At 41.9% G+C, this 13,258-nt stretch overlaps 1 protein-coding gene across 4 annotated transcripts in view; it reads left to right on the forward strand.

The window, feature by feature from the left end:
- Positions 1-13,258, forward strand: part of MYO1D (myosin ID) — a 160,335-nt gene that overhangs the window by 34,364 nt on the left and 112,713 nt on the right. For all 4 annotated transcript variants that reach the window (XM_075774877.1, XM_075774876.1, XM_075774879.1 and 1 more), the window contains 9 exons: positions 4,412-4,620; positions 5,459-5,552; positions 6,234-6,399; positions 7,949-8,002; positions 8,949-9,044; positions 9,896-10,012; positions 11,253-11,456; positions 12,839-12,984; positions 13,073-13,187. In XM_075774877.1, coding sequence (XP_075630992.1) covers positions 4,412-4,620; positions 5,459-5,552; positions 6,234-6,399; positions 7,949-8,002; positions 8,949-9,044; positions 9,896-10,012; positions 11,253-11,456; positions 12,839-12,984; positions 13,073-13,187 — 1,201 coding nt within the window. The remainder of the gene's footprint in view (positions 1-4,411; positions 4,621-5,458; positions 5,553-6,233; positions 6,400-7,948; positions 8,003-8,948; positions 9,045-9,895; positions 10,013-11,252; positions 11,457-12,838; positions 12,985-13,072; positions 13,188-13,258) is intronic.

Below are 13,258 nucleotides of genomic sequence, written 5' to 3' on the forward strand. Positions count from 1 at the left end.
ATAATGCCAATAGCTACACTTCAGCTCTCTTAAAGTAACAGAAAATGAGATGACTGATGACTTGACATGATTTTTCCAGCAGTTGCTCTGCTCCTCAGCTATTAGACAGATGGAGGAAAAGCCTGGCAAAATGTGTTTCTGAGGAGCCGTTTCACACCCCAGCGAAGCCCAGCCTGTGATCTCATTGCTAACGATCTCTGGTAGCTGGCATAGGTTATCTCAGAAAGTATACTGAATTCTAGAAATAGCAATAAGCCCGCAGAGTGCTGCCTGCTGTCTGTGATCCCGGCAAGTTTCTGTTTATCTTTCGGTACAGAGGAGTTGCCATGTAAATGATTAATTAGAAATTCCCTTTATAATTTGAATTGCAGCATTTGGAGTGGCGATCGCATGGTAGGGTGCCTTTGTTTAACGGTCTGCATTCTGCAGATGTTGTTTTGGAGTATGGGTTCCAAGTCTTGCCAACTAACTTTTCTTTATTTGTACTGAGTGCATTTGAAGTTGCATCATTTCCTCGGTAAGAACAGTTTTATTTTTGACTGGAGTGTTTGTCAGGTGGGAGAAATCCTAAATGTGAGTGCTCTCTGGTGGTAAAGATTTCTGCTTCAGCTTTCTGATTTCTGCAGTGTATTTTCCAGTGGCAAGTGGATGTGAATATAGGATATCTGGACTTAAGGATATATATTCTTTTTCAACTCCCTAGAAATAAAAACTACAGAACAGAGTAACAGCCTTTTTCTTTCTTTGGCAGTCTTCTTTTCTAGACAGTAATTTCTGTCCCTTTAAATGATTTATATTCTGTGACCTACTGGTTTCTATTTTCTCATTATCAATCCATGTTTTAACAAGGTAATAAAAACTTCTCATGAAAGAGCTGATGTTCTTCATCACAATAACACACAAGGATTAAATACTGTGACTTTCTTTCTGGCTGCTGAGCTAGATTTCAGATGCCACAGTAATAAGTGGAAGATTCAGAGACAGTGATACAGAAATCATTTGAATAGCATCATTACAGGGAAATCTTTTCTCCTCCAAGTTGCAGCACAAGAAGCTGTGAATTTAATGATATGTACAAACTGAGGTCTGACCGTGGGGGTGTCGACCCCCAGGAGTAGGTGCAGGGCTTCCTTTTATCAAGTGTGCTGTGAATGGCTTTTAATAACAAAAATCCACTCCTAGGTGTTATACACTCGGTACTCAAATGATTATGCCATCCTTTCTGATGAGCTTTCCCTTGATGGAGTGCAACACCTGGATCGATGAGCCTTTCCGAAAAGCGCTGGGTAGTCTGGTTTTGTGACCTCGCCTTGCAGAAAAATAGCTAATTTAACACAGCTTGTACCTCCCAGTTTGGACTGCTGTCGTTGGTTGTTTTCTTAAGTTTTCATGAGTTCTTCTCGGGCAAGGAAAACCAAGAATCTCACACCGAAGCAATGCAGCTAGGAAAACAGCCGCTGCTGTTCTTGGCCTGCTGCTGTGCTGAGCTGCACCATCTGATGAAAAGAGGCTTTATCAGCAAGGAGGGGCGAGGAGCGACGGCTCCTTTTAGGAACATCTAAGCACGGCTCTGGAATTTTAACTCCGGAGCTAAAAATTAAAAAAAAAAATTGGAGAGAGAGGTAAATAGGGATGTCAGTTGTTCATAAACTCCGTATCCTTAAAGCCAAGCTTGAGAGATGCCTATCTGTGAAGCCCAGGGATGGATCCTTTTGCCCACAGAGATTGAAGACATGACTCACCACGGTCTAGTGAAACCTTTTAAAATTTGACTCGGAGGCCAAATGTGAGATCTGTCGTCGAAGCCCGGAGCTGTCGGGGAAGGAGGCAGGCAGTATGTCGAACCACTGCACATGTCGGTGTTGCAGTGGGAACACCTCCGCAGCTGAGCTGTGCCCTGGGCGAGGGGCTCCTCGTAGCAGTGACGCTGACGGCCAGCGGTGGGACAGGCTGGTGGAGCCAAATCTGTAGGTTCTGCTTCCGAGGTGGTCGGGGACACTGGACTGTCAAGGGAGGAAACTTAAACTGTGCTCTGCTACTGAAAGTTTACATAATTCATTACTTAAGGAAGAGGTCAAAGTATTGGGTACTGTGATGGTGACTTAGCACGACACTTCAGTAGGGATGTCTTCTTCTCTTTCTTTCTTTCTTCCTTTCTTTCTTTCTGCGAAAGGAACCCCCCTTAACCTCTCTGTGCTGACCATGAATCCTGTGACCATGTCTCTGGCAGTACAATGGGGCTTAAAACCTCCTCCAGAAACTGCTGTATCTTTATTTTTATCATTAATAGCTCCTTCCGTGCAGTGACTTTTGGGGAGCAGTCTATATGTTCTCCATCAGGCAACTTTTGGATGGCTCAGCTCCAAAAAAATGGGCTGGATTCTGCTGATTTTGATGTCTTTGTAATGGTTTCCATTGCATATGTATGTCCCAGTGTGATTTGATCTCCTTAACAGAAACACTGTTGTGTGCATTTGGTTTTTCTTAAGCTCTCCTACGTATATGTAGAGTCCCTCGTGTGATCCCGAGAGGGCAGAAGACGAGCAGCCTGGTGGTATACAATATCTTTTGCACCCACGAGTGTCTTGCATGTTTAGTGTCTTCCAAATACCACAATCCCCAGCTGCTCTGTGCTTCAAAGAATTAAAATTAGGGATGGCAAATGGCGGGGAATGAGCGTGTGAGGGTTCCTGTGTACCAAGACTGTCTTAAGCATTAGGCTGTGATTCTGGATTTCATACCAGGCGTGCATGCCAGTTCTCGGTGTTGTTGCCTGTGCATTACCCATCATTTTTGTTGCAATAGTTAGCTGCTGAGCTGCAGTTGGTATTGCTAATTTATAATGGCCTTATCTTTTCTGAAATGTATTTGGTAGCTTTCAAAGAGCATATATCTCTAAAATATAAAACATCTTTACATTTTAAGCTCACTAATGTTTTGGGAAATGCTTACCTTCAGTCAAAATTGAATGCAGGAATGAAAAGACGTTTTGCAATTCTTGTGGGTTTTTTTAATTGAGGTATTTCTGGAGGAAGCTGGAATTAGAGGCAAAATCTCTTTTAGATAGTGAAATGCTGGTTGCTAGATTGTTTCTTGAGTTTTATTACACCTGCTAAAACTAACACTGCCAAGATGCTGCAGAAGATTCTCAAATGAACAATAGAAAATGTCAAGCCTGTCACCACATGGGGGTGGTAATAAATTCGATAAAGTAATGCTAGAATTTGTGCCGTAGCCCATCAAGGATTAGGAGAGCCCTTGTACTCTGTAGAGGTGCTATGGTGCCATCTAATGTTGTAAGATTTAGATACAAGGAGCAGACAGGTATTTAATGGTGGAAATGCCATAGTTTGCACGTTGATCTCTATATCTGGTGTCGTCCTTTCTCCTCCTGAGAAGCAAATGCTGTATGAATTCTTCAGCTGTTAATCTGAAATTCTTTCTCTGCTCTTCTGTTAGATAACTCTTGATAAAATGTGAATTTCTTTGGCAACATCTTCTAACTTAAACACCTTTTTTTTTTTTTTTTTTTTTTTTTAAACAAGCTTCAAGTTATTTTCTGTCTTATTTGCAGAAAGAATAGTAAGGACCAGGTAGGGTTCTGGAAAGGTGTAGTTTAGGGTTGTGTTCACCCATTCTTAAAAAGCTTTCACTTCTGGTTTAGCAGCAGTGATGATATCAAAGTGCCTTCTAGCGAAAAGGATGGATTGGAAGCTAATTGCTAGGGCTGAAAGGCTGCAATTTGCTTCTTGGCTTGTATCTTTGTTTACTTTCTTGCAAATGTTATTAGACCTCTCAGTGAGTGGCTTCAAAACTTCTGCTTCTCTGGCCTGAGCTGGCCTGTGGACAACTGTAGAATAAGAAAAAAGAATTTGCCTTTAAATCCCCTTTATGAAGCAGGTTATATGGACTCATCACGAACTCATCTTATTGTCAATTGTAGCAACAGTAAATTATATTACCTTAAATCTTGCTAACGACTTTCTTAGAAACATTTGTTTCTGGCAGCATGTTAATGGCTACAGAAATACCTGGATATGCAGAAAGCCAATTGATTGCATTGGCAAAGCAGAAGTTTGCAGTACTCAGAAATACAGTCGGTGTTTGTACCTCGGTAATCTGATCGGTCATGCATCCGTAAGTGAAATAGCAGTAGAAATTTCCTTTGTAGGTGGTAAGATTCAAAGCTAGCACTAGTCCTTGGTCCTCGTAACATCAAGTCTCTACGTAATGTGCTAACGTGCCAACTGGGCCACGCTGGTCAGACAATGTCAGTGTTTTATTGTGGTATTTCAGTACGATGACGGATTGAAGAGTTCACCTGATGAAACGAGTAACTTGCTTGGAAGACACATTCTGAAGCTCTATGTTTGACTCGTTCCCTTTCTCCCTTTTGTCTCATCCCGGGTAGGTTTGAAAAAGGACGGATTTATACATTTATTGGGGAGGTGGTCGTCTCCATGAATCCTTACAAAAACTTGAACATCTATGGGCGTGACATGATTGAGCAGTACAAAGGAAGGGAATTGTACGAGAGGCCTCCTCACCTCTTCGCAATTGCTGATGCTGCTTACAAAGCGATGAAGAGGCGATCAAAAGACACATGTATTGTAATATCAGGTAAGCTGAAAGAGCTTTTCATGGTGATGAACACTTGATCTTTGTGAAATTCTAGGCAGCAGAAGAATAACGATCTGGCTAATGACAGCATTTTATAAAAGAAAACTTCATTAATCTTAAAACTGCTTATTTGCATTTGAATCTGTGTGTGGAGACCTTAACAATTATTTCTTATCTAATTCAAGAACTGGTGTCAGTCATTAGTTTAATCTCTGCATGCAAAGTGATAACTTGAGTCCTCTGCTTGCTCTGCCTGTGTGAATGCAGATCAGTGAGAACAGGGTTCCTGGCCCTCTTTAGAGAACTGCTGATTTTTGTCCCTCAGATGTTTTGTTCTCTGTTTTGATGGCCGGACAGATTCCTTGTCGTGGCTCTAACAGTGGGAGCAGGGCTGGTACCATGAACGGTCGCTATCCGGATCCTGGCACTTCGTTTCCTTGCTGTTCCCGTGCTTTAGCAGCTCTGAAAAGCGAGAGCCCCGGGATGATGTGCGGAACAGTAGCCTCTTGTATTGCAGTTCCCGGCACTGCTGCTAGCCAAGCCTCTGCATGCCAGTCTTTCTCCTCTAACAATATTCCTTTTGATCCTCTGTGTGCCAGGCCTTTTACCGACCTGTGAAATCTTACATCATAACTGCTTCTAAGTCAGCATAGCAGCAACAGCCAGGCAGGGTTATGGCTATATTTAAAAAAAATGTTCAAAGTGCACACAAATAAGATTGCTTTAAAAAAAAACCCCAATAACAAAAAAAATCCAAACGCTTTCTGGGTAGAGTTGTTCAGTGATTTGTTTTGCTTTTTTTTGATCTGTTGTGTCACCTTTGTATTTATGCCCGCAGGTGAAAGTGGGGCTGGGAAGACAGAGGCCAGTAAATATATTATGCAGTACATCGCAGCCATTACCAACCCCGGTCAGCGAGCAGAGGTGGAAAGGTAAGGGCATTGCAGAAAAATAAAGTGAAATTGCTTTGTTTCTGAATCTTCATTTACCTAACTTCTTCAGATACTATTTTTTCTCTGGGAAATTTGCGATATTGATTGCTAAAATCATGTAGAAAAGTTTATATTGAAAGCTTGAACTTTCAAAGTAGAACCAGTACCTAGAAATCATGTTTCCTGTGGCAAATCACCTGAAATATGTGTATGTTAGAATAGCATGTAGAGTGTGAGGAACATAGTCCATGACATTTCAGGCTTGCATGCTCTTGGATTGCGAAATGTACCTGTCAGCCTCAGAGTAAAAGTTTTTGAGCAAAGAGTGTGACAGACTTAGTACTTACTCCAACAAAAATTTTGAAAATATTTGCAAAAGAGTTCAAGAAATTGCTTTCAAAACTTACCTATGTAAAGGAACGGAATTTTTTATGCTCTTTTCAGTGGGAAGATCTGGGCTTTTGTTCCCATTTGCTCGGCTCCTACGAACGTTACTGAAAGCTCCCAGCTGATTTCCCGTGGGATTGCTGATGTCATACACATCTGCCCAAATCTGTCATCAAAGGGCAACTCTGCTGTTACTAAATTCTTCTCTAGAAATGCCTGCAGAAAAAAAAATTCATTGTTTGAGTATACAAGTCATGACTTACCTATTCCCTTTTCTGTGTATCCCTATTATAGAGTGAAGAACATACTGCTGAAATCCAACTGTGTGTTAGAGGCCTTTGGCAATGCCAAAACAAACCGTAATGACAATTCCAGCAGGTTTGGAAAATATATGGATATCAACTTTGATTTTAAAGGAGACCCGATAGGTGGGCATATCAATAATTACTTACTAGAAAAGGTAAGCCCCCTCACTTTCAGAGCTAGAGGCTTTGGTGTAGTTACTTTTGTAAGAGGTGCTTTGCCATTAGAAAGTTTTCCTGTCATACGTGTTATGTCAGCAGGTGATGTATGAGGCATAGAATCTCATTAAATCTAGGGCTTAATTTTTCTTCCAGAGTCAGTCTAAGTAACTGAAATGCTGCTGAAGCACTGGCACTGCCCTGTTTCTTTAAACCTGCTTTCAGAGCTCACCATGTAAGGGACTAGTGTTACTCAAAAGCTTATGTGCATGTACTTTGTATCCAGAATAAAAGCTGAGAGTAATTTAACATCTGCAAAACTCCTTCTTTATAAGTTCCCGCATTGAGATCTCCTTGGTGAATAAAAGGCGAAGATATCTAGGTCTGTAAGTAGCACGGTACGCTTCAGAAGTGTTGTTCTGGAATAATGCCACAACCTTTTGTGATCTTTTAGTAGCTTTGGTTTTATATATTCCAAGTGATCCTAAGCATAATTATTTTTTTTCATGTCATGAAGTGGTGGCTGAAAACATTGGAATATGTAAAACTGTAGAGAAACCAGGCTTGGTCTATTAACAGTTCTTGTTATATGTGACACACACGTCTGGCTTTAATTTATGTGTTTGACCGCATCTGCTAACATGCTTTTTTGTTTGTGTTTTTTGCTTTTCCCATTATTTCCCTGAAGTCTATTTTCAGAATAAACACTTTATTTAAAAAAACAAAACAAAACAACAAACCCAAACATTCAACATGTGATACTTTCATGCAAAAAAATGAGTGGGGTTGCAGCTGCAGTGACTTAAATCCTGATTATTTATTTTGTATTCTTGACTCCTACCAAGTTAAATTTGTTTGCATTTTGAAAGCAGCTGAGGTTCAGGTCTGAGCACAAGCCGTTAACAGACAGTCACTTTGCACCGCAGCAGGAGCACGTGCTTTGTCGCTCTGCGTAGCTCAAACTTGTAGCATAAAATAAGGATACGTTGCTTGGTGATTGAATTTCTCCTGCATTTAGCTTTTTGTTTGGTTGGTTTTTTTGTGCTGTTTTACGCTGGTTTGGAATGAGTGCTCTGAAGGTGGAGCTATCGCTTGCTCCCTAAAACAGTGCCCTCGGGTTACAGCAGGGCGTTCGCTTGTACGCTGGCTGGGTGCTGTTGGTTGTAGACCTGGTCACCAAAAGACCCTGACTATGGCCCATGGAGCGTTTGTTTGTAGTCACAGAGTCCTGTTTGTCATTTCCAGCGATTAAATAACTCTCAAACTAAAATGACGTTTTGCTTGACTTTTCCATGAAAGCAATTCTGCAGGTGCCACATGGGACTGGAAGTAGGACATTGCAGCTGTTACGCAAGCTGGTCTTTTTGATTATAGACTTCAAACTCCGTGGTCATGCCTAGCTAATAATGTTCATAACAGACTTCTTGTGAGAGAAGATTAGTTTGGAGGTGTCCTAGCAGTGGCAAACTGGTGTCTAAGGGGAGGTGCTGGGGAAGCAGGCCCTTCGCATCCAGAAATACCTACCTTTTGTATTTGGTTTCCCCACAGTCTCGTGTGATCGTGCAACAGCCGGGAGAACGAAGCTTTCATTCTTTTTACCAGGTTTGTATTTGCTGAAACAAATGACTTTTCTCAAGTTTCCCAGACATGATAGGCAAAATATTTAAGGTTTTCACCCTCTCGTGTGTTTTGCAAAGGGTTCCCTTGTTGTTGGCATCTTGGGTGATCTTGGGTTCTTTAGCTCTTTGAAGAGGCCTGGTCTGCGGAAGGAACATGGGAAGGTTTATTTTTTTCTATCCTCCAGTCCCATGTTAACACATTTGTAAACTTAAAGGGAGGCTAACTAAACATATATGGTAGATACTGGACTTTGACTCACTGTTTTATTTGTAATAAGTCTAATCCCTCTATTTTCTTTGAGACTTTTAGCCCATATGGAAGTAATTTTATGACACCAAGTTGACTTTCTTTTTTCCTTTGGGTTGTTTTTAATGTCTTCCATGTTGTATGGTAATTCCCTTGTGTGTCCTTTGGGGGAAGCGATTGGCCTATTAGTATAACCTTTATTCTCAGTTTTGCAGTGAGGGAAATGTAGGTTTATTTATTTTTTTCCCACTTGGTCAGTACTCCATGATGGCGTGTTAGCGCCTTTCTCATGAACGTGTCATTTCCGTATTGGAAAGTCTCTGTGTGTAGCAGAGAAGGTAAATGTGCTTGCCAAGACACAGCTGTGGCATGTCACAGATGTAAACGTGTCTGCTTTGTGAAGAGGTTCAGGCTTGTTTTCTAAACATCATGTCACTTAAAAAGGCAGTCGTTGAGGCAAGCTCTTTCTGGTGGTCAGAGTCCTACAAGGATGCAGACCGTGTATTTAGCAGATGTCGTGCTTGTGACTCCAGATCCTGTAGCTGATTCTTCTGTAGCAGTAATTTACTGGTTTTATGATTTTTTTTGTTTGTTTGTCAAGCAGATAAGAATAATAAGAAACAGTAAAAGGAAAGATTTTTTTTTTTTCCATTCACTATTTCTTAAAATACTCTTTGTACAGCTCCTCCAGGGGGGTTCTGACCAGATGTTACGTTCTCTACATCTTCAGAAGGATGCATCTGCATACAACTATATCTGTCCTGGAGCGCAGCTAAAGGTAATATGTAGTAAGAGAGACATCACCTTTGTTAATAAATGTAGGCATAGATATTTGACCCCTTACCAGTGACAGACTTTTCCTGCTTCATAATGGGTAACTTAAGCTGCTTTCTGGACCAAAAAGCCGTAAGGACTCATTTTTTTTACAGTAGGAGCATTTAAGTTACTGAAGCATTCATTCTTCATGTCTGACTTATCCTCAAGAGGATCTCTGAGCAGGAAAGAAGGGAACAAACCCATAAAGTTTTTAGGACAACAAGATCCAGAACACTTTAAATACATCTGGAGTTGTCCCTAGGGTTGTCCCTGTGAAGCAGGGTCCAGACAAAAGGCTCCCTGGTTTCCTAATTGCTTTCTTGAGATGCTCTTTGGCAAACAAACCCACAGACCTTCTCAGATGCATTTATCAGTTTCTCTAGAAATCCGCAGTGAAAACAAATCCAGATGATTGGGAGGGGAGGGGGTGAGAATGATGGTGACCAGAAATTTACTGTTGGTGCTCTGCAGCTTCTACTCTGGGGGTCTGTGACTGCACTACTTGTAGCTGTTCTGATTTTTTTTTTTTTTATGAATCACTTCTACTCTTTCACAATAAATTCCGCTGGGAAAGTACTGAACTATTTAATCATGCTGTTGGTCTGTAGCTTGTTGCTGCTAGTATACATGTGTGTCCAACGTGGAGTTCGGCATACAAGTGTACAGTATGGCATTAAATAAGTTGAGAAATCTCATTTCTTGCATCTGAAAAATAGCAAAGTACATATCCATTTCCCATGGGCTTGCCAAATCTTTGCTGTCTCACAGTTGACTTCCATTAAGCCCATGTCCCAAACGTCTCTTTCCCCTCAGTGTTCCATCAACGATGGTGCAGAGTTCAAAGCAGTAGCTGATGCCATGAAAGTGATAGGCTTCAAGCAAGAGGAGATTCAGACTGTCTACAAAATTGTGGCAGCCATTCTTCACTTGGTAAGCTCTCTGCCTGTAGGTATGAGCGGGCTGTTCTTCAGGAGAGGTCAAGCAGTATATTTGTACTTCCAGCAGCTCTAATTTTCTTGCTGCAGAAGCAGTTGGAAGATCTGTTGGCTGGAAAAGTGTATACACTTTACAGCTTCCAGCGGTGAGTGAAATTCCTTGATGAAATAGGACACTGCAGTAATGATGGAAGATCACATTTATTCCTGCATATTCCAGATCCCAAACCAGACATATCATGAATTACTGGGAGCTGTTAAATGTTCTGAAAAGGAATTGAAGGAATTGTTTGGGTTTGGCAGTGAGGGGGTAGGGAGCTCTCACCTCACTATCCTTCTGTCCACTTTTACCCTCACACTCACCATCACCACTGTGATTTTGCTGGAGGGATGGTACTTCACTGTGCAGTGGAGGCTCGAGCACAGCCAGATCCAGGAGACCTCTTAATTCTCTGTATTCTAAGGAAATCCGTCCTTCACCCGTATTCTGTGGGGACCCACAATCTCCTCCCCTGCGCAGTGCCCTTCTACCTCAGCTCTTGTGTTTCCTTGAGGAGAGAGGCACCGCCGGTGGGCAGGAGGAAGGTAGCAAAGAACATGGTAGGTTTTTCCCAATTTTTTTCTCCTCCTTGGAGTAGTTGTGCCCCAGTGCTGGGGAAGGGAGTGAAGGCAGAGTCATGCCGTGCAGACAGGATGTGAGCTTGCTCCTGCACGTAATGCAGTAGTATTGCTGCTTAATCCTGGCACTGCGGGTGTTCGGTACCAAAGCTGTTGTGGCGGTGTGCTGTTGTCCGGTCCTGTTAGCTGTGCTGACTTGTCAGCTCCCCCAGAATATTCACGTTACCTTTGTGGGCAAGAGCATTACAATAAAAACTGCAGCTTGGCGTTTGTGTTGCGAGCTGCAGTAAGGATGAAACACTACCTCCAGCGTTTGTATACTTAATGTAATTTCCCATCACTAGACTCTGAATCTTGAGACAGTGTTTGGTTAAACCTCTGGAAGTGTTTGATGTAATTTTTTTTGCCCAAAAGCTCAGTTGAACGCTGCTTTTCTTTGAGTCAGGCTTTGCTGCTTCCACTGATGCTGGGCCGTTGTGGGTAGGTGGATACGCAAGGCTCACCCTTCTAATGTGTTAGGAGATTTACTGACTTGAATAGCAGGTGGAATATGGATGAACTGATTCATATTAATAAAAGACAGATTGAGAAACCTAGTTTCTTGCTACTTATTGCAGGGGAACTTGAAGTTTTCCGTGGATGGTGATACGCCGGTAATAGAAAACGGCAAGGTTGTGTCGATCATCGCAGACTTGCTGTCAACAAAATCTGACATGGTGGAGAAGGCTCTTTTGTTTCGAACTGTAGCTACGGGTCGGGATGTCATTGACAAACAACATACTGAACAAGAAGCCACCTATGGCAGAGATGCCTTTGCAAAAGTGAGTTTAAATTTCCTTTCTCTGCGTCTGATTTGATATGTGACAGTAACTCAGATGCATTTCTTAGGCTTTTGCCTTTTGGTTGAGTTGTAATTAGTGCAGCAAAGAATGGTGATGCCTGAGGAAGGCATTCAATATTGAATTACCTTCGTAATTGCACATTTTTCAGTGCTCAGGTCCCAGTAGGGTTCCTGGGTGGATCAATAAGTATAGTGCTTGCTGGGAGATGGGAAGTCTGTACTTCATGTGGCTTTATTTCTGCATGTGGGCAGAGCAGAGCATCCCTACCTGCCCTGGCTATGCCACAGCATGCGCCACAACCAGCAGTGCTTGCAGCGCGTGAAAGAGGGGAAGGAGCTGCAAGCCTGGCTTGCTGGCGTCTGCAAAAGGAATACACTGTACAGGGCTGAATATCTTTGGAAATACAGGGGGTTTATTTCATTAGTGGTTAAATTCAAAGGGTAGAGAGTGGAACAGTGATATCCAGAATCTAGGTTGGAAACCCAAAATGCTATCTTTTTTTTGGAAAGATGGATACCAATGACCGAAGGAGTGACAACTGTCCTTCCTTTGCTAAGAAATCACAGAATCATAGAATCACTTAGGTTCGAAAAGACCTCTAAGATCATCAAGTCCAACCGTTAACCCAGCACTGCCAAGTCCACCCCTACCCCATCTCCCTAAGCCTCACATCTACACGTCTTTTAAATCCCTCCAGGGATGGTGACTCCACTACTTCCCTGGGCAGCCTGTTCCAATGCTTGATAACCCTTTCTGTGAAGAATTTTTTCCTAATATCCAATCTAAACCACCCCTGGCACAACTTGAGGCTATTTCAGATCAAATGATAAGGGAAGAATAGATGAAGTTATGAAGATCCTTGATCACTTTTTTCCTAAGATTATATGTTTGCACAGCTTCGCAGTGCATTTTGAACACGTAGACTTTGAAGATAACTGTGCCTGCAGAACATTTTCTATTTGAAAGGTGAACAAGAATATTTTACTGCCATTGTGTTTGGCTGTTAGGTTTCTATAACTGAACTCTCCCTTGCTTTTCAATATTGTTAAATTATTCTCAAGTATGGAAGTTATTGGGCAACTGAAAAGCAGACTGGAATCAAATTAGGGGAACCGCCGTACCTAGTGACCTCGCTAGGATTTAGACTTCATGCAAATGAGTTTTGGAAGAAAGAAAAAAACTGTTTTCATAGAATATTTTCTTCTTGTCAGTAGCTGTTCACTTTTAGCAGAATGTTATCTGTAGTGTTTGTGTGGTTAGGGCAGGATCTTGAATTAAGTTTTGTAGCACCATGCGTTGGATTTACCAGAAAGAACTGAGACAGATGCAGGCAAAACTCCTCGGTGTTTGTTTCCTGGCAGGCTATATATGAGCGCCTCTTTTGTTGGATCGTGACACACATCAATGATGTGATTGAAGTGAAGAACTATGACACTACAATACATGGGAAAAACACTGTCATTGGTGTCCTGGATATCTATGGCTTTGAAATATTTGACAATAACAGGTGAGCCGTGTTGTTAAAGCACAGTGCTGTGCCTTCTCTTTTCCCAGGTGAGAAAACTCATCGCCTTTTTTCCCTTCTTTTTTTGCAGTTTTGAGCAATTTTGCATTAATTACTGCAATGAAAAGCTACAGCAGCTCTTTATTCAGCTGGTTCTAAAGCAGGAGCAGGAAGAGTACCAGCGAGAGGGAATTCCCTGGAAGCATGTGAGTGATTTGGCAGGGGAGGGAGAGGTCGGTTTGAGGTCAGTGTACCAAAATAAGGCCCAGATTTCACG

The sequence above is a fragment of the Balearica regulorum genome, chromosome 24, assembly GCF_011004875.1.
Source record: "Balearica regulorum gibbericeps isolate bBalReg1 chromosome 24, bBalReg1.pri, whole genome shotgun sequence".
NCBI lineage: Eukaryota > Metazoa > Chordata > Aves > Gruiformes > Gruidae > Balearica > Balearica regulorum.